The sequence below is a fragment of the Acinonyx jubatus genome, chromosome E3 (genome assembly GCF_027475565.1).
Source record: "Acinonyx jubatus isolate Ajub_Pintada_27869175 chromosome E3, VMU_Ajub_asm_v1.0, whole genome shotgun sequence".
NCBI lineage: Eukaryota > Metazoa > Chordata > Mammalia > Carnivora > Felidae > Acinonyx > Acinonyx jubatus.
In genome coordinates this window covers 27,420,509-27,447,198 of record NC_069398.1, presented here as the reverse complement: position 1 = coordinate 27,447,198, position 26,690 = coordinate 27,420,509, and the positions used below count along the sequence as shown (strand labels likewise).

At 61.0% G+C, this 26,690-nt stretch overlaps 1 protein-coding gene across 7 annotated transcripts; it reads right to left on the bottom strand.

Moving 5' to 3' along the window:
- Positions 1–53: 53 nt before the first annotated feature.
- Positions 54–23,999, bottom strand: RASA4B (RAS p21 protein activator 4B). 7 transcript variants are annotated; one of them, XM_053213740.1, is made up of 22 exons: positions 23,838–23,977; positions 19,762–19,966; positions 18,911–18,967; positions 16,788–16,901; positions 16,212–16,354; positions 14,931–15,063; positions 13,278–13,359; positions 12,626–12,757; positions 12,286–12,377; positions 10,907–11,024; positions 10,501–10,651; positions 10,181–10,245; positions 9,760–9,872; positions 9,326–9,518; positions 8,973–9,110; positions 8,286–8,430; positions 7,761–7,927; positions 5,410–5,547; positions 4,272–4,407; positions 2,630–2,750; positions 814–878; positions 54–677 (listed from the first exon to the last, which is right to left on the bottom strand). In XM_053213740.1, exons 4-22 carry the CDS (start codon positions 16,805–16,807, stop codon positions 556–558), a joined length of 2,274 nt encoding a protein of 757 aa, XP_053069715.1. In that variant the 5' UTR covers positions 16,808–16,901; positions 18,911–18,967; positions 19,762–19,966; positions 23,838–23,977; the 3' UTR covers positions 54–555. The 7 variants fall into 7 exon arrangements, 6 of the variants coding, with proteins under 6 accessions (XP_053069715.1, XP_053069714.1, XP_053069712.1 ...); XM_053213739.1 differs by having other exon boundaries at positions 16,788–16,896; XR_008294737.1 differs by lacking the exon at positions 19,762–19,966 and adding an exon at positions 1,493–1,645 and having other exon boundaries at positions 602–677; positions 814–874; positions 23,838–23,999.
- Positions 24,000–26,690: the final 2,691 nt, after the last annotated feature.

Sequence of the window (26,690 nt, the reverse complement as noted above, 5' to 3'; positions counted from 1 at the left end):
TGGAGTCCCCAGGCCCACTCCCTCCACCGACCCCCATCACAAGACCCCAGAGGCCAGGCAGTCACAGCAGGTTTATTGTCAGCGACAGAGCACCGCGAAGCTCTCCCCGGGGCCCAGGCAGTGGCCGCAGGGGAGCAGGTAGGGGTGGCCAGGAGCGAAGGGGATGCTGAGGTCGAGACCTGGCCTCCTAGGATCCGTGTCCCCTCCCACCTCTCTGGGCCCAAGGAGCATCAGTCCAACAGGCAGGGGCCATCCTAGGGGTGGTTTCTGGCTAGATCTGTCCTGGGCAGGAGGGGTCCCCAGAGTCTGGGCCAGTAGCAGCGAGGGCTGCAGGGCCCGCGGGGAGCAGCCAGGCTTCACGGAGAACCAGGAGCTCCCCAAGTCCCCTAGAGACTTGAGGTGGGTGACAATGGACCCCCTGCTGCCTGGTCCCTTCGGACTCACCCAGCCCAGGAGAGCCCTGAGCCTTGCTCCCCAGGGAGGGAGACTGAAGTGAGAGCCAGAAGCACATGGGGGCGGGGGTCAGGGGGCTCGGCAGGAAGTGTGGGGCAGGCCTCACGTCTGCAGCTCCAGGAGGCAGCTGGGCTCGGAAGGCGGTGAGCTGGCTGGGCTGGATCTGTGGGCCTCCTGGAGGTCCCGCAGCACCTGCAGCAGCTGGGCCAGTGGGTCCTCAGGGGCTGGAGGCAGATGCGGGATGGGGGCAAGGTGGGGCCAAAGGCCAGAGAGCCCCTGGGAGTGGGGCCCCGCCCATAGTAGCCCTGAAGGGAGCTCGGGCCCCTGCAAGAGTCCACATGGGGGGGGGGGGTGACCTACCTCCACCAGGGCCTGTGAGCACAGAGCCCGCCTCTGTGCCCGCGCTCAGCTCCCGGTGCTTCTCCCTGCGGGGGAGGACAGAGTGAGGGCTCCTGGTGCCCTGGCCAGGAAGGCTGGGTGACCCCCCTGAGCTGGACGGGGTCCTGGGACTGGGGGGCTGACCCTTTCAGTCTGTGGGGAAGAAACAGAGGCCCAGGTCTTGGTCCCCTGGTCCCCTGGCACTTTTCCTCTTCCAGCCTCCTCTGGTCCTCCCCACTTCCAAAACGGGGCGGGGCGGGGGGGAGAGGGGAGCGGGGGGCGGTGGTCATCAGAAGGCACCACTCCTATTTCAGAGGGCCCTGGGGAAAGGGGCCAACTGGGGCCTGAAAGTCCCCACTATTAACTGGCTGTGGAACCAGCTTCTTTCTTCTGGAAATAGGAAACTGACAATTCAAGCACGGTTCCTAACCGGGGTCCACCAGACCTGGGCCACCCTGGGCCCTCTCAGGTACAGTCCTGTGAGTTTGCACAGAGGGAGAGTGGGCGGCCAAGTGGACCCCAGGCTTGAAGTTCCTTAGTTAGGAATTCGACTGTTGGAAGAGAGGTGTCCCTGTGCTAAGATCTAACGGGGTCCTCTTCCTCAGATGCCTTCTAGGTCCTGTGGGGTCGGTCCAGGCCCTCACCTGCTCTGTTCATTTACTTATTCGACATTTACCACGAGAGAATACATCTGCGTTGTTTCCAGCCACCAAGTGTTCAGTAATTGGTACCAGCAGCCATGGGAAGTGGGTACAGCAGGGCTGAGGACAGGCCACCGTGTCAGTGGATCAGAGGTGCGGGTGAGGCAGGAGGTCTGGTGGTGTGGGTGGCAAGGAGGTGGGTACAATGAGAAGGGTGGCCGAGGCGTTCTGGAGGTGGGAGAGGCTCTCCAGGCAGGGTGCTGTGATTGGGACTATGAGCCCTGTCCCGTGTTGGGACCACCCGAACACAAGGCTGCTTGGGTTCAAACCTTTGGCACTTCCTGGCTTAAATGGGGGTAACCGTGGGTCCCAGGAACAGAGCAGACAAGGTGGTGGCTTCATCTTGGAGGTGGAGGATGAAGTCCCTGAACAAGGGGGCCAGAGTAGGGGTGGAGAGGGAGCTGGTGACAGGGCCGCACCAGCAGAAAGGAGGTGGCTGCAGGGTGGCCTGGAGGCTACTGGTGACTGTGGCTCACAAGGGGGCCAGTGGTTCTAATCTGACCGCATGAGCTTTGAAGGGTTTTGAGGAAGAGAGTTAACCGCTGGAAACAAGGAAAAGTCGTGAAGGAGCGAGGACCGTAGCCCCCCTCCCCCAGGGCCCGGGGACAGGAGTGTGGGAGAGAAAACCGCCCCCATTCCGCAGACTCGGGGAGGCAGTACTCTCAGGAAACACCGGGTTGCTTAAAAATATCGCCATGCTGGCCTTGTCCTCCAGAACCTCTGAGTCAGTGGGGTAGGGCGCAGGCATCCCGTTGGTTCCTGAGCTAGGGAGCTGGGGCCAGGGCTGGGAACCAGGGCACCACGGAGGTGGCTGAGGAACTCGGAGAGGTGGCCGAGGGCAACCCCTGAGCCCCGAGGGCACAACAGGAAGGCTGGACAGGCTGGGAGGCTGGGGCTTCCACAGCCCATGGACCTTTGCCCTAAGTGCCTCATACCGCAGAGACCTATGTGTCCCTCCCCAGGTGTGGCCACCAAAGGCAGGCCCGTGCCGGGCCTGATGCGAAGGGAGAGACCAGCCACACAGAGCAGCCCTGAGCCCGAGTCCCAACTCTGGGCCTCGCCTGGCACATTCCCTGGGGCTGCACGGGCCCCCTCACCGCAGCGCAGGCTCCACGCCCAGCAGGTGCCGGTAGATGAGCTGGGCCTCCAGGTCGTGATCAAGAGGGTCATTCCACTCCTGCAGGGTCACCCGTGACCGGGTCTTGTCACAGCCCAGATCTGGGGGCACAGAGAGGGCAGGGTGTGGGCAGGCCCTGTGAGAGCTTACGTCCAACTTCCTGGGAGTGCAGGTGGGGACACTGAGGCCGGGAGAGGGACAGGAATACGCTCAGGGGCCCCAGGAGGGCAGCAGCTCATCCCTCGGATTCGCTCCTGAGCCCTGGGACACACGAAGGCAGAGCGTGGGAGCTGCACAACCTTCTGGAAGGAAGAAGGGAGTGCCCTGGAACCGTAAGATCACGAGGAGGGAAGCTGAGGGGTTTGTGCCTTGGAATGAGCTGGCCCTGCCACTTGCTGGCTTTACGACCTTGGCAGAGGTACTGGCCCTTGGTAAGCCTCAGTTTCCGCCTCCGTAAAATGGGCTACCAGACCCTGCCACCTAGTGCCCTGGGGAGCCCCCCTCACCAATGACGAGGGTTGTCACCAAGGTCAAAGCCAACAGCTCCAGGTCAGGCCAACTGACCAGCGACACCCTTGTAAAGACCCGCCACTGCTCAGTCCCACACGCGGGCCCGGGCTAGAGTGGGTGGGTCAGCTTCCGAGGGCCTCCCGTGCCAGGCTCCAGGGGCCCGGCCTGGAGGCGGGGGGGCTCCAAGGGCTGAGGCTCTTCTGTGACTGGGGAGCAAGAATTTTGTGAAGCAGCCGGAGGTAAGGGAAGATCGTCACAGGTCCAGAACTGAGCTGTGCAACAGGGTAGCCACTAGCCACGCCTGGGGGGCTCAGTCAGTTGAGCATCCGACTTCGGCTCAAGTCATGATCTCGCGGTTTATGGGTTCGAGCCCCACATCGGGCTCTCTGCTGTCAGCACAGCGCCTGCCTCAGATCCTCTGCCCCCCTCTCTCTCTGCCCCTCCCCTGCTCCCACTCTCTCTCGATTAAACGTTAAAAAAATAGCAATACTAAAATAAAATTATATACGAGAAAACAAACTTAAAACTCAGTTCCCGGGCCACACTAGCCACATTTCAAGCCTAGACACACGCTCACGACCAGCACGTGCTCAGTACCAGGCAGCACAGACACATACCATTTCCGTCATCACCGAAAGTTCTAGCAGAGGCTCCTCCCGGCCAGCCCTCTAGTGCCCAGGGTCCCCCTGCCCACAGCTCCGGTACCCGACTGTGAACTCCGGGGCCCTCTCTTGCCCTCATCAGCAAGGAATTCCTAAAGCGTGTTCCTTGGAACCCTGGTTCTGCAAGAACCTCAGTCACTGGGCAAGACAAGGCTTCCTGTCAAGTGAGTTAGGGAGCCCTGGGTCACAGGGTGTTAGAAACGGAATCCCAACTGGGCTTCAGGCCACCACAGGGCCTTCCGTGTCCCCTCACGCGGCACACACACCACACAGCATTTCCCAAACCAGCCAGTCACGAACCCTCCTTGCCCGGAGCACCTGCAGGGGCCGGCCGGCCTCTGGCGAGTTCCTGCAGGCGCACAGGCAGCCCCCCAAGCCAGGCCAGCAAGCCATGGCTCGAAGGCCCCGCGTGGATGGGTGCAGGGTAGGGGCCCACGCCTCCTCTCCCACCTGACTTGTCCTTCTGGTGGCAACAGCTCCACTTGTCCCCGCGGAAGACGCCAGGGTGGTAGGAGCCGAGCAGGCCAGGGTTGCCGATGCTCACCTTCCGCAGCGCAGACAGCCACTGGTTCAGCTCGTTCACGCACTGCAGGCGACACGGGGGGCGGCGGTCAGAGGTCACCCCCTCTGGGAAGCCCTCCCTCCCTGGCACTCCCAGGCACGTGGGCCAACGCACAAAGCGTGGGCTGGACCGCGGCCACCACCGGCCCCCTCCGCTGTCCTTGGGGCAGCATACCCCCTGCCGACGATACGTGGTGGCCCTGCTGTCACTGTTTCCCCCTGTGGCTTGGGACAGTCACTTCCCAGAACAAGCCAAACCCCTCCCACTTCAGCCTTCCTTCCTGATCCCTGTGTCCCCCCTAGATGGTCCCTCCTTCACAGTGGCCCTGCTCAAATGCCACGCGTCGGGGGTCCTCCCCCCACCGAAGCCTACTTTGTCCTATTTCCCTCCCTAAGTCCCCTTTGTGCTCTTGAAGGCACTGCCACCATTTGACATTTTAAATATTTATTTAACATCCATCTGCTCCCCTGGGACACGAGCTCCACCAGGGCAAGGCTGTGTTCCGCCTGCCGCTGAACCCCCACCGCTGAGAACAGCCGGGGACCTTGCACGTGCTCATCAGATATTTTTTAGATGAGTGAATGAGTTAATACGTGAAAAGACGAGAAGGCGGTTTGAGGTCACGCACTCGGGGCCACACACTTCCGTAAACGTGTGATTATTACGTGTTGATACACACACACAAACACACAGGCACCAACACACATACTCAGAAATCCAGTTTCCCGCAAACAGGTACAACACGAAGCTCCAAATCATGGGGACATACACGTCCAGACGCTGGGCCTCGCACAGACCTACATGTGGGTAACCAGACAGGCCCAGGGAAAGGCAGGCACGGCACCCCGAGTCTAGGACACAGACACACGAGACACACACACACACACACACGCCGGATCTCACACCCTGCTGGACCCGATGTGGCCGACAAAGGGGTAGGGGACTCCCTGGGGCCTCCGTGTAGCCGCCCCCCAGGTGGCCATTCCCACAGCGCCCCTCCCCTCCAGGGCCCTCCACGGCCCCCACCCTGCACTGCAGGTAGACCGTCTGGGGCTTGCCCGCATCGTCCTCGTAGATGAGCTGCATGACGTTCGAGCTGCCGAAGCTCTTCTCCTCCACCTTCTCCGCCGCCCGGATGTTGGCCGGCTTGATGAGGGCACTTTTCTGGAGTGGGTGGAGTGGGCAGACTCAGGGTCCCAGCCGGGGCCCCGCCATTTCCTAGTTCTGGGCCTTAGTCTCCCTTTCTGCAGCAGCGGGGGTTGGCGTAGAGGACCCAGCTCTGTGAGTGACCTCGGCCAGATGCAGTGCAGACAGATGGTGACCGATGCCTGGCCTCTCGAGGGTTCCCGGCGGCCCCGGGAGGTCTGAGCATGGGAAACATTGTCTGGAATCCCAGCATTCCCCAGGGCTGGAAGGTAGCACCTGCCGGAATCAGACCCTGTGCCTTTTCCCTTATGAATAATTCCCCAACTTGCCTTTACCTTGCCTAGCTCTAAGAGTCACAACCCACCTCCTGACCCCTTCTCACTCCTGTCGTCATCCAATATGGTAAGACACAAACGGGATGATGGGGAGTTCTGCGCCTAACAGATCCACATCCCCGAGGGGCCCCCAAGCTGCTGAAACTCCGCCTGTGCCAGCGGCCCCCAGCCCCTTGTCTCTCCCATCAGAGCTTGCCGGGGCCCTTAGCACACAGATAACCAGTCCCCGCGGCCCTCTGGAGAGCACCCACACCCCCCAGCCTGGCATCCAAGCCCACCAACCCCTGCTGGCCTCAGTGACGAGCAGCGAGTGGAGAAACCTGGAGGGGAGACTTGGGGACACACATCTGAGCCATCTTGGGGCAGAGCCTCCCAAAGGGCAGAGGATGGAGGGGCACCTGGGTGGCTCAGTCGGTTAAGCATCTGACTCTTGATTTCGGCTCAGGTTATGATCCAGGGTTGTGGGATCGAGCCCTGCACAGGCTCCATGCTCACTGTGGAGCCTGCTTAAGATTCTTTCTCCCTCTGCCCCTCTCACATATGCTGTCTCTAAAATAAAAAATTTTTTTTTCAATTTTAAAAAATCAGGGGCGGGGCGCCTGGGTGGCTTGGTCAGTTAAGTGTCCGACTTCGGCTCAGGTCATGATCTCACGGTCCGTGAGTTCGAGCCCCGCGTCGGGCTCTGTGCTGACAGCTCAGAGCCTGGAGCCTGTTTCAGATTCTGTGTCTCCCTCTCTCTCTCTGCCCCTCCCCTGTTCATGCTCTGTCTCTCTCTCTCTGAAAAATAAATAAACGTTAAAAAAAAATTAAAAAAAAAAATCAGGGGCGCCTGGGTGGCTCAGTCAGTTCAGCGTCTGACCAGCTCAGGTCATGATCTCACGGTTCGTGAGTTCGAGCCCCACGTCGGGCTCTGTGCTGACAGTTCAGAGCCTGGAGCCTGCCTTGGATTCTGTGTCTCTCTCTCAGAAATAAATACACATTAAAAAAAATTTTTTTTATCAAAAAAAGAAAAGGGCAGAGGATGTGCTGCCCATTCTGGGGTACACCTGCTGGAGGGGAGACAGGAGGGGGGCAGACGGGGGTGGTGCTGCACAGGGGGATAGGCGGTATGTCCACAACAGGGCAGAGCTCAATGCTGAGCCCAGAGGGGGATGAGGGAAGGTCCTGCTGGGCTCTGCTGAGGCTGCAAAAAATGCTGAGGGGACTCAGTGGCCAGGTAGCTGCCTAGAGTGGAATGCGCTGGAAAGTGAGAGGCCCAGGCTGAGGAGTCACCCAGGGAGCTCAGTTCCCCCATCAACTGCTCAGGGCTGGATTGGGCATCCCCGGAAGACTGTCCCCAGAGCCTGACTGACTGGGGGCCGGGTCGGCCCAGCTCGGGGTCAGCAGATCTGCCCAAGAAGCATGCCCTCCACCCCTCCTGGGAGAAAAGCACAGAGGGACCAGCCCTGGGCCTTCAGTCAGTCCACTGGCCAAGATCCTGCCCCGTGCAGGGCCCAGGTGCTGCACCTCAGCGCGACCATCTCCTCTACCCTCAACAGCTTGGCACGTAGGGACCGTCATCCTCAACTTGAAGACCAAGGCAACAAGGCTCAGAGCGACTGAGACCCTTCCTAGAGCTGGAAACCAGAACTCCTCCCAGACCCTCTCTAATTCCTTGATTTCCCGGAAGCACCCCTCAGCCCCCCACCCAATTCATGCACCAGGAAGCCAGGACTGATACTGCAGCACTGTCCCCCCACCCCCAGCCCTTGGGGAAGAGAAGCTTCCCTCCCGTGAGTCTTAAGAGATACCGTGGCTGCCACCCAAACAGGGTCCTGCCCGACCCTGGGATGGGCTCCAAGGGAGGGACAGGTGCCTCCAGGGTGCCCCCGCTTGCCCACCTCCTTCCTCACCCACCTTGGAGTTGGGCGTTTTGGCGAAGCTGAGGGCCTCGGTGGTGAGGGAAAAGTGGAGTTTCTTGAAGGAGGACATGAGGGGACCCTTGCCCTTGGTCCTGTGGATGAAGAGCGGCCCCTCCTTCACCGGCGGCGCCTGCAAGCTCAGCGCCCGCTGCAGGCCCAGCTCTGGCGGGCAAGGGAGGGAGGGCAAAATGTGAGCCGAGAGACCAAGCTGAAGCAGGGAGTCGGGCAGAGCAAACATCGACAGCAGGCAGTGGGCAGGGCCTCGAGGGGCACAGGCGGCAGCGAGCAAGGCCATGGGGCAGGGAGCCGGGCAAACATGACCAAGAGGCCACGGATGCAACCAGAGGCGCAGAGGTAGGTGGGGACCGGAGGCACAGGCCGGGGCAGACGACACCTGGAAGCTGTGGGCGGGGCCGGAGGAGGATCCGGTGTGGGCGGGGCCACCAGCCGGGGGGCGGAGCAAACGCGTGTCTGGGGCGGTTGCTCGGGGCGCGGGGCTTCTCTCTCCGGGAGAGCTCACCCTCCTTCTCCTCGATGTCCACCAGCTTGGTGATGAAGTCCTTCAGCTGGGCCACGCCCTGGCGCACGGTGGGCTGCAGCGGCTCCATCCAAGCCTCCTTGGCTCTGGAAGCTGGCGCGTCCATGTTGCCCACGTTCTGAACCGCCTGAGGGGGGACGGCCGCCGAGGGCCAGGCTCTGCTGGGTCAAGGGCCCACCCCTGCAACCTCCCCCGCCCCACCACCAAATCTGTGCTACCTCCACTGTAGAAGCAGAGGTGGAAGCAGCACACGCACTGCTCACAGGCCCATTCCATCCCCATTGGGACTCGGCGCCGAGCACCCCATGGAGTCTGAAGCCTTTCGGGACCCGACAGTGGAGGCTACTTGAGCCCAACCGGCTGGCCTTTCACAGCAAGTTTAATATCAGCCTGTTCCACTGGGTGTGACGACCCCAGCCTGGAAGTGAGTAGAGCTGGAGCTACAAGGCCCCCTATTCACACGCAGGCTACACGGCCTTGGGGAACCTCTTGCCCCTCGGAGACCCGTTTCCTCATCCACACGAGATCGGTGCCCGTGAAAACGCTTTGCAAACTATAAAGTGCGGTGCTACAGGTGTTCCTGGAGCCAGTGGGGGGCACACCGCTGTCCAGGCAAGGGCCCCCCCGGGCACCCGGTCGGGCATCTCGCCAGTGTCCACGGGCCCGCACCTTGGCCAGCAGGAGCAGGGTGCGGCTGGTGCGGGCGTCCGCGTGCCGCTCCCGCAGGTGGAAGAGCTTGGGCGCCATGATGGCGGGAGAGACGAAGCGCAGGCACAGGAAGCTGGTGACGGCGATGAATGGCACGTTCTAGGGGGTGCGGGAGAGCAGGGGCTGGACTCCCTGAGGCCGGGGCTCGGAACAGCCCGCTGGGTTTTGGTGCTGTCCCCGCCTCTCCCTCTCCCCACGACCCCGCCAGGCGCTTCGAAGCCCCACCCCCCCAACACCGCGCCTCCGGGCGCCACAGCTGCCCCCTTCCCCACCGCTTTCTTCCCTCCGCCCGGCCCCACCGGCAGAGGGCGCACCTCGTGCTGGGCGCTGGGGAAGCGCTCGCGCACGCGCCGGAAAAGCTGGCGGAAGGTGGCGCGGACAACGGCGGGGCATGCGCGAACGGAGCGACTGAGCGCGCTCAGCAGCGCCGCCAGGTGGGCGCGCAGCGTCTGCGCGCTCTGCTCCAGCACCTCGGCCTCTGTCTGCGGGCGGTGCAGCCCCGAGCACCTGCGTTGGCCCGCAGGGGACCCGCAAGAGAAGGTCGAGGTCAGCGCCCGTGCACACGGCTGCACAGGGGCTCCTGGAGACAGGCGCAGTAAGGCATCAGCGGAGACAGGGGCACACAGGCAACGCACAGGTGGGCAGAGCGATGAAAAGGTAGACCCAGGCCCAGGCATAAAGGGCGAAAAACATACATTTGCATAAAGGGCCTGACACTCCCGCCCCCAGGGATCGCCCCCGGCCTCACCCTACGTCCTTGACTTCCACTTTGCTGGGGTCCAGCTCCACGTACTTCTTCTCCTCAAACACCTTGTCAATGATGGGGCCCAGGACGCCGTGCAGATACCGCATCCCAGCCACCTGGGGGCGGCGGTGAGTGGCGTTGGTCCCGTCTCCCACCTCCAGCTGCCTGCCATCTCCCTGCAGCTGACCTCCCAGCCACCCCCTACACCATCTGCCTGCTGTGTCTACTCAGGAGAGAACGGGGCACACATGGGGACGGCGCAACACACTGCTGCCACAGGATGACTGCATGGACGGATGAAGGCAATTCTTAGCCTTAAAGGGCCCTGGACACAGGAAACTGGAATCTAAGCTCCCACTCTGCTTCTTGGCCCTTCTGAAACTCCTCATCTATGAAACAAAGAGCACATATCACTCAACCTCACCTTCAGAAAAGACTCCATGGACTTCGAGGCCAGAGAGTTGCTCCGGAACAGGGTGTTAGCCTCACCTACAAGCAGAGGTTCTAGTGGGTAGGGGGGTTGAGAGAGGGACCAGGCTTTGGGGAGGACAGAGGACCTTGGGAGCCCGCAGCCCACTGCCCCAACTCTGCCTTTTGCTCTTTCCTTTGCCCCCTAATCAGATCAGGCAGCTTCCTACAGGAAGACTTCCCAGATTTCTCCCCTCTCAGCATCTCTGGAGTCCTTGGCTCCTGGCTCCCCTCTCCACCACACCCTCAGACAGGCCACTCCCTCCCAGGCCTCACTGGTACGACCCAGCTCCAGCTGGAAGAGCAGGTCCAGAAAGTCTTTGGCCAGTCCCTGCCCCAGGAACAGTTTGAGCAGGTTGGTGGCCACATCCTGGCGGCATTCGGTGCTTGTTGTCTCCTCGATAAGTACTATCAGCTGCCCTGGGCCCTGCAGGAGGCAGCAAGGAGAGGCAGGGTCAGAAGACGCACAGGGGAACCCAAACCCTTCACTCTGAGGGCCTGGGACCACCACGGGGAAGGGGGAGGGGTGCTTTCCCACAGAATGGCGAGGGGCCCTGGGCATTGGTTAATTCCTTACCATCCTGAGAACTGAGAGTGTTGCTCTTCAGAGCAGGTTTAGGAGGACAGGGAGAACAGGCCTGCTGTCCCTGGACCCTCCCACCTCCCCCCGGGGCCCCCTCACCTGGGTGCCCAGCTTCACCTCACGGCACAGCAGCTGCACCAGGGGCTGGTAGCAGCCGGAGGGCAGTACCGTCTCGTCCCGCAGCCGCACCTCCAGCTGCAAGGAGCCCAGGTTGCCCCTGGAACGGGCAGCCTGTGACCTCTCCACCAGGGACCCAGGCCACCTGGGCCGTGCCCCCTCCCGCACTGCCTCCATACTCCCCCTTGGGGCCTGCCCTCCACCTTGGTTCCCTGCACTGCACCCCTCCCACTTTTTCCCCAAGGTGCTCTCTGCTTGGAAAGCCCTTCCCGCCTCCAAACTCAGGGGAACACCACCCATTTTCACCGCCTGGCTCCCTGTCACTTCTAGACGCCTTGAACTCTGCGCTTGACCCATATGGACATGCGGGGCTCCCAGCTTTGAATCTGTAAACTCTCAGAGATCCGCTCCTCCACATACACAATCCCCAACTGTCATAACAACCTGCCAGGGGAAACTGAGGCTCGAGGGGATTAAGCAACTCGCCATAATGGATCTAACTACCAAGCTCCTCTGCTCAGACCCCTTCTGGGGAGGGTGCTGACCAAGGCTTAACCTCTCTAAGGCCCCCATGTCCAGAAGCACAGGACAGTTCACTGAGTGATGCACTAGCACATGGCCTCATACACAGTAGAAGCCGCCAAAACGGCTCGTCCTATGGAAATGCCTGCTGCGGGACTCAGCCCCTGCCCTGCCCCGGCCCCGCTGATGGTGGGGATGGGGGGTCTGGGGTCCTCTGCAGAGAGAGTGAACCATCCAAGGTGGGGGACACTGCTGATCCCCCACTTCCGGGCTGAGTGGTGAGCGAGGAGGCCAGAGGGCTTCCTTGAGGGGGTTGCCAGATTTACCAAAATAAAAATACAAGAAACCCAGTTAAATCTGAATATCTTTGGTAGAAGTCGGTCCCCAACATCGCACGGACATACTTACACTAAAAATTATTCATTGTTTGTCTGAAACTCAGCTTTAAGGGGACAGCTTGTATTTTATCTGGCAACCTTATTCCTGGAGAATTTGGGGGGAGAGTCAGAGCTCTGGGGACTCAAACTATGGTCTGAGGTCTGCAGAGAAACCCTTAAAGGGAAAGGGCTGAAGGTCTGTTCCAGAATCTGCCAGAAGGTGGAAAGCAGGAGACTGCCTTGGAGGACAGGGCTGAGTCCAAGTCTGTGAGAAGCCAGAGGCGGCAGGATAGGCCAGGATAACGGAGCCTGGGCCATCGGGCAAGCGCAGAAAGAAACCTGGAGCTGCGTCAGCCCCTCCCCCCACCACACGCAGCCCCGCCTATTGGAGCCACTGTCTGCGCCCCCCTGCCCTGGGGACCCCGAGCCCACCAGCCCCACCACCGAGCCCCAGGCACTCACTCTCCCCGCCGATTCTTGGACTGGTCGGGCTGCAGCCGGAACCAGCCCTCCTCCTTCTGGGCCGCGCACAGTTTCTGGACATTGAACACCACCTGGGGACAAGGCAGAGGCAGGGAAGCCGCGCTGGGGCTGGGGCTGGGGTTGGGGCCCTCAGCGCTCTTCCTTGCCAAGGAATCTTCCTTTGGGGGAGTCCCTTCCAGGGGTCCCTGAGCACCAGTGGCTGGCCCTGGGGAGTGCCCCTTTGAAGCAGCAGCAAGGCGGGGTGGGGGAGGAGGGGAGAAGGGGGGTAGTGCTGGAATGGAGGCGGGGCAGGTGCAGCCAGAAGGGGCAGGGTGCTCACTTTGCCCAAGAAGTCATTCCTGCTGACGAGGTCCCAGTCCCAGGCTTCCACACACAGCACCTCCGCGGCCCCCTCCTCCAACTCAAACTCAAACATCTCGTTCCAGCGTGGGTAGCGTGATTTCTTCACGATCTGCCCAAAACGGGGTGAGTAGGGGTGGGGTGACCCCAAGGGGCCCCCCCCCAAGGCCCAGCCACCCCAAACACCCCACGTGGGATCCCTGCAGGGGCCTTGCAGCAGGAGAGGTATAAACTTCCTGTTCAAACCTTCCCCAAACCGGGAGAAATTGGGGCTCAGAGTGGGTAAGGCACTTGTCCAAGGCCACACAGCAAAAAGGTAGCAGATGGCACTGAGAAGCCAAGACTCCACCCCCTTCTCCTCCCAGGGTTGCGCCCACCACCCCAGTATTTGCTGGAGGTGAGGAAAGCCATGCGGGGAGCTGCTGGACTGTGCAGATGAACCCCACACTGGTTGTCTCGGCCCAGCCTGCAGGGATTGGTGCCAGAAGGGCTGGGATCTGTTAACACCCTCACACAGGTCACCCCGCTTTTCCAAGCCTCTTCTGTGGGACCGTAGTCCCAGCCTGACCTCCCGGGTGATGAGGGCCCAGGCCAGACCCTGAGCCTGCCTGCCCCCTCCCCAGCCCCCTCACCGAGGTCTCCTGTGTCCGGCCGCTGTAGCGCACTCGGACAAAGGGGTCAGAGGCACCATTCCGGTCCTTCGGGGCCAGGTCCCTGGGGAAAGTGGAGCATCCACTTGTCACATGACTGTTGCGGGGGTCATCCGGGCCCACCGGGTAACGGTGCACAGCACCCCTCCCTTTTCTGGACCCTGATTCCCACAGCGTTCACCCCATGGGCCTCCAGGGGCACCCACACCAGACCAGGGATCCTCTGACTCGGCAGGACTAGCTGCTGCTCTGGGGACTGGGGGAGGCAAGCGCATCCGTGGAACAGCCCGGGCTGTGCCGCCCCACCCCCAATCTGTTCCCAGGGCAGGACTGAGCTGGGGCCACCTCTCTGAGCCTCGGTTTCCTTGTCAGTGGAATGGAGAAGATCGCCCCAACAATTGAGATCACGGGCTTCTAGAAGGCCTGCCCCACAGGGCCAGGGGGGTTTCATGAGCAGCCCCGATAGGCCATCCTGCCCTGTCTCCACAGCTGGTCCTTTGCAAGGCCCAAGGGCGGTCAGGCGCCCCCAGCTCAGGACCCTTTGCGCCAAAACAACAAAGCCCATCCTTCTTCCATCTACTATAAATATTAGCTTCTGCTCTTTTTGGTATTTTCAGCTCAAAGCCTCTCATGCCTGGTTTTTTTTCTTCCTCAGAACCGTCTAATAGGAATCCCAGAGCTTGGCCTTGAGGACCTGCCCAGAAAGATGAGAAACGTTCTTTCTGCCTCTGCAGCAAAGGCAGCTTCGTAGGCCTCTCAGGACCCCAGCAGGGTCTGAGCTGGGGGCAGCGGGGGCCAAGGCCCCTCACACTTTACAGAGAGGTCTGGACAGACCACTCCTCCCACCCAGGCACCTGCTGAGTGGAGGCCAGGCTGGAGCCTTGGCCACCCACAAGTTTTCCATGTGTTTGTGGCTGTTCCACGTTCCAGCCCCAGGACAGAAAATAAAGCCCAGGGGAGCCACAGTCCTCATTGGCAGGAGAGAGATCTTCCTCCCAGGGAAGCCACCCACCCACATGGGGTTCCACTCCCCACCCTGCCGCCCCAGAGGCGAGCAAGGACCCTGTGGAGGTGGGCTGGAGCCAGAAAGGAAGGCGCTTCCCATGGAACGTGTGTGACTCACACTCAGGCCCAGACGGGAGGGGAGCCTGCAGCTAAAAATAGCCGGGGGTGGTGGGGGAGGGGGAACCCTGTCACAGGTGACTCAGGCCCACCTTCCCACCCAAGCCTCCCTCCTGGAGAGAACCCCGCCCCTCCCATCTGGAGTTTTCCAGCAACTCCTTCCACCCCGCACCCCACTGAGGACCCCGCTACACATCCACACTGTATCAGGTCAAGTTCATACTGGAGTTAAAGGCAGCAGAAGCCCAGTCTTAGCACTGGGCCTGCACGTTCAGAGTTTGGGGTCCCCTCTGTGATGCCCGAAGCTCCACCATTAGAACCTCACCCCTTTCTCCAAGAGACATAGCCTCCCGTGTGCGGTCACCCAGGAAACCTCTTGGGGTCCGAGGCCCTCCTCGTGGGAGGAGGTGCAGGGCCAGGACATGGAGCGGGGGACGGCACACGGGGAGTCCTAGCCGGCGTCCCTAGCTGTGTGGGGCCCTCCGCCCCGCGCCCCCGCGCCTCCCGTCTCACCTGGCCTCCAGCACAGAGCAGCGCAGCAGCCGGCGGGCCCGCGGCCCCGGCACCACCTCCAGGCGCAGGTGGATCTCGCCCTGCACCTCCTCATCGGGATCGACCTCCGTCAGGTGCGCCCATCCGCTGAAACCTGTAGGGCTGGCGGCTCAGCCGGGGGCCTGGCCCTCTCCCTCAGCCCCGCCAGGCGCCACCCAGCCCCCTCTGCAGGCCCCTCGGGGTCCTCTCAAGCTCCGTGAGGCGGGGGCTGTTGTCCCCACTGACAGATGAGGAAACTGAGGCTCAGCAGCTGAGCAACAGCACTTGGAAGAGGCTTGATGAGCATCCAAATCCGGTGACCCCTGTGTCCTTACTATTGTGTTACAAGGCATGTGACGGCTCTGACCCTGACTCACGACGGGACTGCCTTCTCTGTCCTCAGTTTCTCCAACTTAAAACAATGGCTCTTGTCTAGGGCTGCTGGAGGAGGAACTAAGGCCAGACGGGGAAGCAGCAAGGGAACAGCATCACTTGGGCCACTGGACCCTGAGGGGCTGGTGGGGGCAGCGGGCAGGAAAGGCCTCTGGCCTGGCAGGGGCCAAGAGGCTCCATGAGTCAGCAAAGTCCCCCCCACCCCCGCATGCCTGCCTGGCCTCACAGACAGGAGCAGGTGCGTGCCGGGAAGGCCCCGGGAGAGTCCTGGGGACTCAGACAAGCGGAACCTGTACTGTCTGAGAGCTCCTGGCCTGAACCCTCCCTGGCAGATAGGGACCCAGCCCAGAGGAGGCCCCGGGTCACACAGTGAGGCTGGGAAAGAGCTGACCCTGGAAACAATGTCAGCATCCTGGCAGTCACCAAAGGGGCCCAGCCCAGCCACAGGCTGACCCCTCACAGGCTTAGGACACGATGGCACTGGGGCCCAAGCTGGGGGGACTCCAGGGGTACAGAAAGAGCCAGCCCGATTGGGAGGAGGGGGCCTCTACACCTCAGCAATGGGGCATAGAGAGGCCCTTCTTCTGCCTGCCGAGGCTTCAGATCCCACTGCTAGCAGCCCCCCTCGGCCCTAGGGGGGTGCAGTCCCAGCCAGGGGGCAGAATGGGGCCCAGGGCACAGAGGCCAGGGTGCCGGAGCTGGCCAGAGGCCCTTCTAGGGAGGGCAGACATGGCTCTCCGTGAGCATGGGCCCTGAAGCAGCCTAGAAGAAGCGTCTCTGAAATGGGGGAAGGCCAGGGACAAGCAGAGCAGTGGGGCAAGAGAGGAGGGAGGCCAGAGTGGGCCACAGGCTCCCTCCCGGGGGTCTTACCCTTAGGGTGAGCGGCCAGGGTGTCCCTGGTAAGGCAGACCTTCCCAATAACGTCGTCCCGGCTGGAGGATGAAGAGGGAACCAGAGCTGGGCAGGGCTCTACAGGGGGCCCGGGACCCCCCCTCCTGCCCAGTTCAGGGGCCCTGTGGGAAGCAGGGAGGCTGACACTCGTCACTTACAGGAGCCTACTGCAGCAGGACCCATGACCCTCCCGTAGGCCCTGCATTCGGGACCCTCTCGTGGGTATGTGCCCCGTTTCTGCGCACGGATGGACACGTGTGCCCACGCATCTGCCGAGCTCATGCTCTGTGGGTTCTCTAGCTCACAGCCCCCATGCGCGGCCCAGCACACCCGTGCCTGTGTCCCCGCACACGCACACGTACGATGTGGTGTGAGTCCAGTGAACCCTCCGCCCCCACAGACACCCACACGCTCAAACCCCGATCCCTTCCAGACCCTTCTGGGCTCCCCCTCCCGCCAGGCTGTAAAGAGGATGCAAAGCGACCAGCAGTCCCAGCAGTGAAATGGGCAGGTGGTGGGGTCTGGGCCCCAGCCAAAGAGTGGGGGCCCGCCCACCTGAGGGCATCCTCATCCATGACGTAGAAGGCCACCACGTGGAAGGCGGGCGGCAGGTGCACCTGGTACTCCTCACCCCAGAACGGGCACAGGGTCTTCCACACGGTGGCTGTCCTACAGGAGAGGACCCTCAGCACCTGTCTGGGCCCCCCGCAGGACCCAGGCCACGGCAAGACGGGGCCGTGTGACCTAAGTCCACCTTTCCCCACATCTCCTTCCACTCCCGGGAACAAGTGCTCTGCCAGTGGATGGTTTTCCTTGTCCTAGACCCTACTGCCCACCATTAATCATTCCTTCCTGACCTTCCTTGCTGCTCTGGGCAGGGCACAGGGCCGCATCCATCAGGCCATTTTCCATCTGGGGAAACTGAGACCACAGGTGGCCGTAGCTGGCCTCAGGTCCCGTGACGGGGCAGTGGCAGAGCCGGGACCAGAAGCCCGGCCTCCCAGCCTCACCCTGGCTCCTGATGCTGAACAGACTTACTAAGGGTGGGAACAGGGGGATGGCCAAGCTGACCCTGGAGCTAGACAATCCTCCTGGGGGGGCCTAGGCGTCACGGTCCAGAGCCTGACCCAGAGAGGTCTTGCGTGGGCAGAGCCTCACCCAGCTCTGGCCAAACCCCCAGGGCAGCGCCCCTCAGCTCACGGGACTCAGCAGGGCATGTGGGGGTGGGGGTGGGGCAGAGCTGAAACCCCCAAGGACCCGGATGAAGGTTCAGGGCGTCACCTTCACCCCAACCACTTCTCAGGTAAGTTGAACTCTGGAGCCTCGGTTTCCCTGTCTGTCACAGAGACAACCAGAGCCATCCTGCCTGCCCCCTCTTGGTATCGTGGTTTGGAGGGAATGAGGCAAAAGACTTGAGGTCCTGTTTGCAGTGGGGGGAAGAACCGCAAGTCTGTCAGCCTTGGCTGGCGGTCAGCCATGGGCGCTCAGGTGGGCGGAACAGGGGGGCGGCTCTGGCCACGAAGTCCGGGACACGGAGGGCACGAGACCGCAAAGGCCCTGCCCAGAATCGTGGAGCCCTTTTGTCCACACCCAGGGGATGTGGCCCTTCTGGGTAGAGGCTGGGGCCCCCAGGCTGGAGCAGCCTTTCTGGGGTACCACCACTGTGGGAGTCTCTCAGGAAGCGGGAGCAAGGGCCGGGGAGGGGGAAGGAGCTCTGGCTTTGGGCTCTGCCAGATTTGGGTTCCAGTCCGAATCTGCCACCTCCTAGGTAGGTGACCCTGGGCAGGTTACTTAGTCTCTCTGAGCCTCCGGGCTCCTCATCTGCAAACGCGATTTAATAATATCACAGCCAGCTCGTTGTAAGCTTTCAAATGGGCTGCAAAAGGTGTAGCACAGGGCCGGGCAGACTGTACTCCGTAAATGACAGCTGCTGGTCCTAATCATCATCCTCTGTCCCTTCTGAGGGCTGTAAAGATTGTAAACGGGGCGCCTGGGTGGCTCGGTCCGTTAAGCGGCCGACTTCGGCTTAGGTTATGACCTCACGGTTCGTGCGTTCAAGCCCCACATCGCGCCCTGTGCTGACAGCTCGGAGCCCGGAGCCTGCTTCGGAGTCTGTGTCTCCCTCTCTTTCTGCCCCTCCTCCGCTCACTCTCTGTCTCTCAAAAATAAATAAACGTTAGGGGCGCCTGGGTGGCTCAGTCGGTTGAGCTTCCGACTTGGGCCCAGGTCAAGATCTCACGGTCTGTGAGTTCGAGCCCCGTGTCTGGCTCTGTGCTGACAGCTCAGAGCCTGGAGCCTGTGCAGATTCTGTGTCTCCCTCTCTCTCTGACCCTCCCCCACTCATGCTCTGTCTCTTTCTGTCTCAAAAATAAACATTAAAAATAAATTAAAAAAAAAAACAAAGGGACACATGTGCCCCTATGTTTATAAAAAAAAAAAAATAATAAATAAATAAATAATAAACATTAAAAAAAAAAAAGGGCAGAGTTGGTGAGAAGCCCTTGGATATAATCCCTGGATGGGCGTCAAGGTCAGTCATTAGCATGAGGAGTTACTGGTTGGGTCGGGTCTTTCTCCCCTCCAAGTGGGTGTGTCAGGGCATTGGGGGTGGGGGTGGGGGACAGGGGATTAGATGCTCCAAGACCTCCCCCTTCTACCCCCCACCCCCACCCCCGTACCTGATGATGGGCTCATTGTCCACCTTCACGATGCAGTAGGGGTCGCTGCTGCCGGTGCTGCAAGACAGAAGGCCAGGGAGGGGCGGACTGGCGTCCAGCTGCAGGCAGGGTGAGGATAGGGGTTCCCAGCCCTCCCCTCGGTGACCCCAGGAGAAAGACCATCAAGTCTGAGGTACCAGGGCCCGGGCTGGTGCCTGAAGGCTCCTCAGGCCAAAACGTGTGCCCCGCCATCAGTGTGGGAGGCACCGAGGCTCCCCTGCCCAGATGCAGGGGAAGGGGAGAAACGGCTCACTGCCCACCCCCCCACCCCCCCACACCCCCCTTCCCCCCCCTCCCCGCTCATGAATGGATGCCTCTTCCTGCCACCCTTTCCTCCCGCCCCGCCCTGTAACGGTGCCCAAAGAACAGCCCCGGGCAAGCTAGAGAAACCCCTATCCTCAACACCCAAGTCAGCCAGTTTTCTCCTCTGAGCCCTTGAACCCTTACCCCTTGCTACTGCTGCTCCCCAGCCTGGACAGCGAGGCCCATCTCCCAGCCTCAGCCTCCCCCACCCCCCCCCACCTACCCCCCCCAAGAGCCCTGCCCCGTCCCAGAGGCAGGAAGTAAGGTCTCCCCTTGGGTCCCACTGCCTACAAACTCTCCATCTTCTCTCCATCCCGGGACTGCTCGTGAGTACTGTCCTCAGCTGCCATCCCCACCTGACTACCTGAGCGCAGGGGCCACTTCTGCGTCCCCCCAGGGGCGAGGACAGGGGTCCCAGGAATGTTTCCTGGATACACGAATGAATGAACAAATGTAAGTCTGCCCCCGAGCTCTCGGCCACCTGGGAAAGAAGGAAGGGGCAGACCAACCTGGGACTGCTCAGGCGCCCTGGTCTCCGTTGGTGGGGGATTCCTGGGGTGGTCTAGGCCTAGGGCTGGTCCCAGGCAAGTAAGGGGGTGAGCACTGTCTCCAGAAGTGCCTTTCAGGCCCAGTGTCCATTAAAAGGAAGTGTATTTGCTTGTTGGAGGTTGGGGAAATTCCAAGTCTTGCTTCCCTTCTCAGAAGGGGCCCTTCCTGCAGAGGAAGCCACGAGATGCAAACATCTCCAAAGGTCCTCCTGATGCTGACCGGAAATGTCTGCCAAGACTCAGTTCCCCACATGGCACGGTGGGGCCACGACGGTGGCTCATGGCTGCCTCGGGCCCTGACCTTCGAAGAGGGCCAGCCAGTGGGAGAGGTTCAGTAAATGTTGGCACCGCCCTAGACGCCTTGCTCTTCTTCCTGTAACCCCTCCCCTTGTCCTTTAGGAGCCCCCTCCTCCAAAGAGCCCCTGGGGAACACCCCAGCTTGCATCCCACCACCCCAAAGCCAGGGGGCCGTAGGCCTCCAGCAATCAGGGCCCTGTGCGCCCCAGGAGCTGGGCTGGGCGGCAGGGCCCCGGCAGCTGCGTGCATGTTTGCACCGGAACTCCGAAGGAGGGAGACGTCGGCGTGGGCTGAGGCCTCTGGGGGGTGGACCCCCTCTACCCCGCCTCTGCCTTCACCCCTGGCACCCCTGTAGCCCAGCTCTGCCCACAGCGCAGTTCTCACTCAGCGAATGAATCTCTGAATGAAGAGTGAGGTCTGTGGCTTGTGTTACAGGCAAGGTCGCTGGAGTGGGCAAAGGCCCGGAGGCTGGAACAGACCTGCGTGTGCAGGGGCAGGGTGAGCTGGGTGGCTGGGTCACAGGGGGCAGAGGGGCCGGTGTCAAGAGCGGGCTGAAGCCAGAGGCCCGACCACGATCCCTGGCCAGCTGCTGGGACCTGTGGCCCTGCCCAGTGCCCTCTGCCCTGATGAGGCCCCTGGGCTGGTCCCCTGTCTGACTTCTCCTTCCCCAGCCTGGCTACTTGCAGGGTCTCTATATTTAGGCCTTTGGCAGTTTCCAGGCTGTGGAAGGGGAAGGATCAGGGCAAACCCTGAAATAGTTCCGGGCCCGTCCCCAGGGCCACTGGGCGTGGGAGCCAGTCACCAGTCATTATGAGACTTAGCTCCTGTCTGGCTGACCCAGGCACCCAAGGATGGGAGACGGTAGAGGGAAACAAAACAGGAACAGGTGGGCTCTAAAAGCTGTCGGTGATGGGGAGCACAGCTGTGCTCTGTGCCCTTAAGAGAACGAAAAGCCCATGAGTGGAGGTGGCAGGGAGGCAGGCCGCGGCCGGCCGTGTGATGATGTCTCCCTCCTTAGAACAGTCTCAGTCAACATGGGCCACTATAAAGGTAGTGAGCTCCCCGTCCTCAGAGGTGTGCGAGTCCTGGCTGGAAGAGATGCTACTCAGGAGACAGGCTAATGAGGCACAGTGAGGCAGGCTCACCACCACCCCTGCCTCCAGCACTCAGTGCGGGGCCTCCGGTGATCTTCAAACCCCTGACATCCGGGAGCTAAATCATTTGCATGGCATTTGCAAGGCTCAGTCCCCACAGAGCCCCACAGCAGGCCTGAAACCTTGGTCCAGCCAGGATTCTTGGCTTGTCAGCAGCAGAAAGAGTGGGTTTGAATGCTGACTTCCCTACCCAAATGCTGTGTAGCCTTGGCAGGTGACTTGCACACCCTGAGCCTCAGTTTCCCCTTCTACAAATTGAGCATATCTACTTTATAGGACAAATAAAAGGATTAAATGGAAAGGTCCTCCACACCCCTTATTCCCCCCCCCTACTGTGGACCAGGCGACCCCAGAGCCCCAGGAATGCCAAGATGAATGTGTCCCGGTTCCTACCCTCACCCCCAGGCTGCCCAAGAAGCAGCAGCTGCCACCAAGGGCTTCATCCTAACTGCCCCCAAACCGCTGGAGGACACAAAACAGCAAACGAACAGCCCTGCCGGAGGGCACCAGGGAAAGCCAGAGCGGACGTCTGAGAGGGGTCCTGAAGGATGACCAGGAGTTTTCTGGAGGACTCTGAAGGGGCGTGTTTGAAGGCAGAAGATCCTAAACGTGTGCAAAAGCAGGGCGGGGAAGAGCCCAACCAGGAGAGGCTGGCGGGGGGAGGGGGGGGAGCCGGGAGCCGGGGTCACAGCTAGATTTAAGAGCCAGGTGACAGGTCAGAACCACTAAGGGGAGGGCGGAGGAAAGGAGGTGAGGGGAGGTGAGTAGGGAGGGGGGCAGGGCAAGGAAAGAGATCCCGGAGGCAAACCAACAGGCCTCGGTGGCCACGCCCCCAGGGAAGGAGACCCAAGGCCCCTCGGCTGTGCAGAGGCAGGGCTGGCCAGAGAAGCCGGCACCTTGGCCCCCTGGTAGACGAAGTCCACGTCTTCACCACCCAGGGCTGGGGAAAGCCTATGGCCAGGCACTAGGGCCTGCGGGGATGGCAGGGGGGTGGGGGGGGGGGGGAAGGTGACAGACGGAGGGGATGCTCCTCCCGGCAGCCACCAGCCAGAGGAGGCCCAGCTGACCTAGTTACCAGTGCCAGCAAGGGGGGTGCTCAGAGGCTGGGCCTGGAGGCTAAGACCCTCGGAGTTCATTTGCCTGCTCTCCCCAGAGACCACAGGCTCAGCTCCCGCCCCACCTACAAGCTCAGAAACCCACCTGGAGATGGCCCTCGCAGCCCCCTCCCTCACCCATTGCCATAGCAACTGCTGAGTCTGGCCTCGCCTGGCCCAGGGGGCCTTGAACTAGAACTGCTCAAGGCGCTGAGAGAGCGGGAAATTCACGGGGGCCAGGGGCCACTGCGCCTATGGGAGAGATGCCCGCGCCCCAGCCTCCTGCACCCCTCCCCATTCGCATCCAGGTGCCTGCTGAGGAGCCGGGGTTGGGCAGAGGAGGGGTGTGGAGGGGGGCTCGCGACAGTAGACTTTGGACCCAATGCCGCCTCTGGGCTCCCCTTCCCCCACACCCTGCTCCAGGCAGCCAGCGCACCTGGAGCTTTGTGCTGAAGAGATTTTATTTTATTTTTTTAAGATTTCATTTTTAAGTGAACTCTACACCCAACCTGGGGCTAGAACTCACAATCCTGAGATCAAGAGTCACATGCTCTACTGACTGAGCCAGCCAGACACCCCTGTGCTTAAGGGATTCTGACCTCCAGTCTACAGAAGGGGAAACTGAGGCTTCGGAGATAAGATGCTGTCTAAGGCTGTATGCGAGGGAGGCAAGGATTGGATGGGGCAACTCAGCTCTGGAACCTACTGAGAAAGGGGCTGGGACAAGGGGGCCCCTAAAACCTCCTCAAATCTGGCCAGGGACCAGGGAAAGCCCTAGATGTTGGTGTTGGTTAGGAGCTCTGGCCCCAAGATGGTGCTCAGCCGTTTGGAGCCAGCATTTCACGTCTCTGAGCCTCAGTTTCCTCATTTGTAAAATGGAACGATGAGAACGGCCTTGCTGGGCAGTTGTGAGGAGGTAAAGCCACCGCATGGCTCAGCCACCCCATCTTTGCACGGTACCGGCCTCCTGACCTACAGGTTCACCCTCCACGCCAGCGCGCAGCTGGAAGCCCCGAGACAGCCCCCCGCCCTGGGGGCGTGTTTCAGGTGCACACTCCCGGGTACTAAAGGTTTCGGAATTACTGAGGAAGACCCCTAGTTTCCAGGGGGCACCCCCACCCCCCCAGCCACACCCCCCGCAGTTCACTGAGGCATCTCCTAGCGAGGTCTCCCCCACGCTCAGCCCCTGTCCTGTTAAAGCTCTACCCTTCCTTTCTTGAGCCGCCGTTCGCTGTCTCCCTGCTAACTAAGGCCCCTTATAGACCCCCGTCCCCTCCCCAGTCCACAGCCCTTCTCTGTCACCCCCTGCCCGGTGCCTGCAACAAATCTTAACTGTCCCCATTTCCCTTCCAGTCCCCCACCGCGGCCACACTCGCCACACCCTCGCCGCTGCTCCACTTGTGGGCGGGCCGTGCGGACCCCAGAAAGGTCAGGCACAAGGGGCAGCGCCCCTCCCCAGAAAGTTGGGGCCCCCACCCGCGGCAGCGCTCACATGTCCTTGGCGGGCAGGTTCTTCCCCTCCACGATGCGGATGGACAGCGAGCTGCGCTTGGCCATCGCGGGTCCGCGACGCGGGATGCGGGTCCGGGAAAGCCGGACGCCGGGGTCGGCTGCAGCGGGCGGCCAGCGCGGGACTGGGCGCCGGGGGGCGGGGGGGCGGGCCGCGCCGGGCGCGGGAGGTAAGCGCGGGGGCGGGGGAATCGCTTCCACTTCATTCACCCCCGCCCCCGCCCCACGTGCGGGGGCCAGTGCTCCCCGGAGGGCCAATCGGCGGCCGGGGCTCCCCGGCGTGGGCGGGGCCGGCCCAGGCCGCCGCGCTCATTGGCTGCCTGGGGGGATGGGCGGGGCCTGCGCCGAGATCTGTTGCCCTGCTGGCTCGGGGGCGCGGTGGGGCTAGGGGGCAACAGTCGGCGCCGGGTGGCCCGTGCCACGGGTATGTGTGGGCGGCGGGCGTGGTCCCAATGCCAGTTCCCAGGTGCACGGGGGCAGTGGGCCCTAGTGTGTACTCAGAGGCGCGGGCAAGTGCGGGGACACGCGGGGAGGGGACGCGCGAGGAGGACAGCCCTGGCCACCGGAGCCTGACGCGTGGGACCGTGGGACGCGCTGCGTAGGTGTCAGATGAATGAATGAACAATCGGACGAACTTAGCAAACAATATGTGTGTTTATGTTAGAGCCACCTGGACACAGAAGGAGGCAGCCAGAGCCAGGGCAGTCCAGAGCTTTGGGGACAGTGTATTTGAGTCTGAAAGACCAGGATTCTTTTTGAGAACCTGTTTGTGAGGAGGGGGCTTTCTCAGTGATCACCTCACTTAACGCCTCCTCCCTCCCCCGAGGTGGGAACTTGGATGAGGAGCTCAGGTTTCTAGAATTGGCCCCTCGCGGTTTTCTCCCAGATCTAGAGGTCACAGTCCTGGGACTGGCACAGCCATAACTGGCCCTGGGCATCTGTCCCCCCTCCCCCCACCCTTCCTGCTCCGAGGGCACCGTCTGAAACATCACTGCAGACTTGGATCCTAGACCCAGCTTCACCACTCCCTTGCTGGGTCACTCTGGGTGGCTTTCTGAACTGCCATGAGCTGGTTTCATTTCATCACCAGCAACAAGGGCGTAGTGACACCTGCCAAGGATGCCCAGGAAACACTATGTGTGGGTGCCTAGCACAGGTTCTATTTTCTCTTACCTTCTGTTTTCTTTTCCTATTTTGTTATTTGTACAACACACGCACACTTTACCAAGTTCAAAAGCCGTTGGATATTTACAATGCTTTCCAATGCTTCCTTTAAAAAAAAAAGAAAAGAAAAAGAAAGAGGGTGCCTGGCTGGCTCAGTTGGTAGAGCATGTGACTCTTGGCCTGGAGGTTTTGAGTTCAAGCTCCACCTTGAGTGTAGAGATTGCTTTTTTAAAAAATGCTTTCAGGGGTGCTTAGGTGGCTCAGCCGGTTGAGCGTCTGCAGCTCAGGTCACAAGCTCACGGTTTGTGAGTTCGAGCCCCACATCGGGTTCTCTGCTGTCAGCACAGAATCTGCTTCAGATCCTCTGTCTCCCTTATTCTCTGCCCTTCCCCCACTTGTTCTCTCTCTCTCTCTGTCTCTCTCTCTCCCCCTCTCTCTCAAACATAAAAAACAAACACAACAAAAATGCATTTGGGGAGCCTGGGTGGCTCAGTCAGTTAAGCACCCAACTTCAGCTCAGTTCATGATCTCACAGTTTGTGGGTTCAAGCCCCACATCCGGCTCTGTGCTGACAGCTGGGAGTCTGCAGCCTGCTTCGGATTATGTGTCTCCCTCTCTCGCTCCCTCTCTCTCTGCCCCTCCCCAACTCACACTCTGTCTCTCTCTTTCTCTCTCTCCAAAATAAACATTAAAAAAAAAATTTTAATGCTTTCAATGAAGAGTCAGTCTTTCTTCTCTCCCAGCCACAAATCCCCTCCTCCAACGAATCCACATCCCTAATTCTTTGTACTGCCTACTGGAGACAGTCTCTGTCCCAATGGAACAGCAGACATATATGTTTTTCTTTATTTTTTAAAATTTGTTTTTAGAGTTTACTATTGAGAGAGAGTGAGAGACAGCAAGAGCGCACGTGTGTGTGCGAGCCGGCAGGGGGCAGAGAGAGAGGGAGACACAGAATCTGAAGCAGGCTCCAGGCTCTGAGCTGTCAGCACAGAGCCTGACGCGGGGCTCGCACCCACGAACTGGGAGATCGTAACCGGAACTGAAGTCAGATGCTTAACCAGCTGAGCCTCCCAGGTGCCCTGAAGCCAGGCTTCTCTTGTCCACTTCAGGATCTAGTCCCTGCTCACCCCCAGTGCTGGGGAGCCCACCTCCTCCACAGGCAGCCCTGTCCATCTTCAAAGACTGTTCCAGATGTGAACAAGGCCTGGATCCCCACCCCTCCGAGCTGCCAGAGTGGCCCTCGAGGCCTAAACCATGGCTGTTCTCCCCAGCTTCCTCAGCCCCAAGGCAGGCTCCCCTCCCCTGCCATGAGTTCTAGATCCCACGCTGCCCCGGTCACTGTCCCTAGAAAGCCTCCAGTTTGTCACAGGCCTTTCTGGAGTGGAGCTTTCAGAGAGGGGCTGGGCCTCCTTGCTCTGCTGTGCCACGCAGAGCAAACATGAACAGACCAAACCCTCCTTTTGTCTGGGCGCTAGACCTTTAATGATACCACCCACAACCCCCCCCCCCTTAGCTTTTTTGGGCCGTACTGCCCTGGTTTCTACTTCCAAACAACAGAAACCAGCTCTGACTAATTTAAACAGAAAGGGATTCCTTAGAAGGCCATTGAGCGTGTCACAGATTCTGTGGGAGGGCCAGAGAACCAGGCCCAAAGGCCACACCCAGCCGA

Excerpts from the sequence above, each read along its gene's own strand:
- RASA4B (XM_053213737.1), bottom strand. The coding sequence starts at position 23,902 with ATGGCCAAGCGCAGCTCGCTGTCCATCCGCATCGTGGAGGGGAAGAAC. Across the intron at positions 18,968-23,837 it reads AACCTGCCCGCCAAGGACAT|CACCGGCAGCAGCGACCCCT; the intron begins GTGAGCGCTGCC and ends TCTGTCTTGCAG. Across the intron at positions 15,064-16,211 it reads CCTGGCCGCTCACCCTAAGG|GTTTCAGCGGATGGGCGCAC; the intron begins GTAAGACCCCCG and ends CCAGCCCTACAG.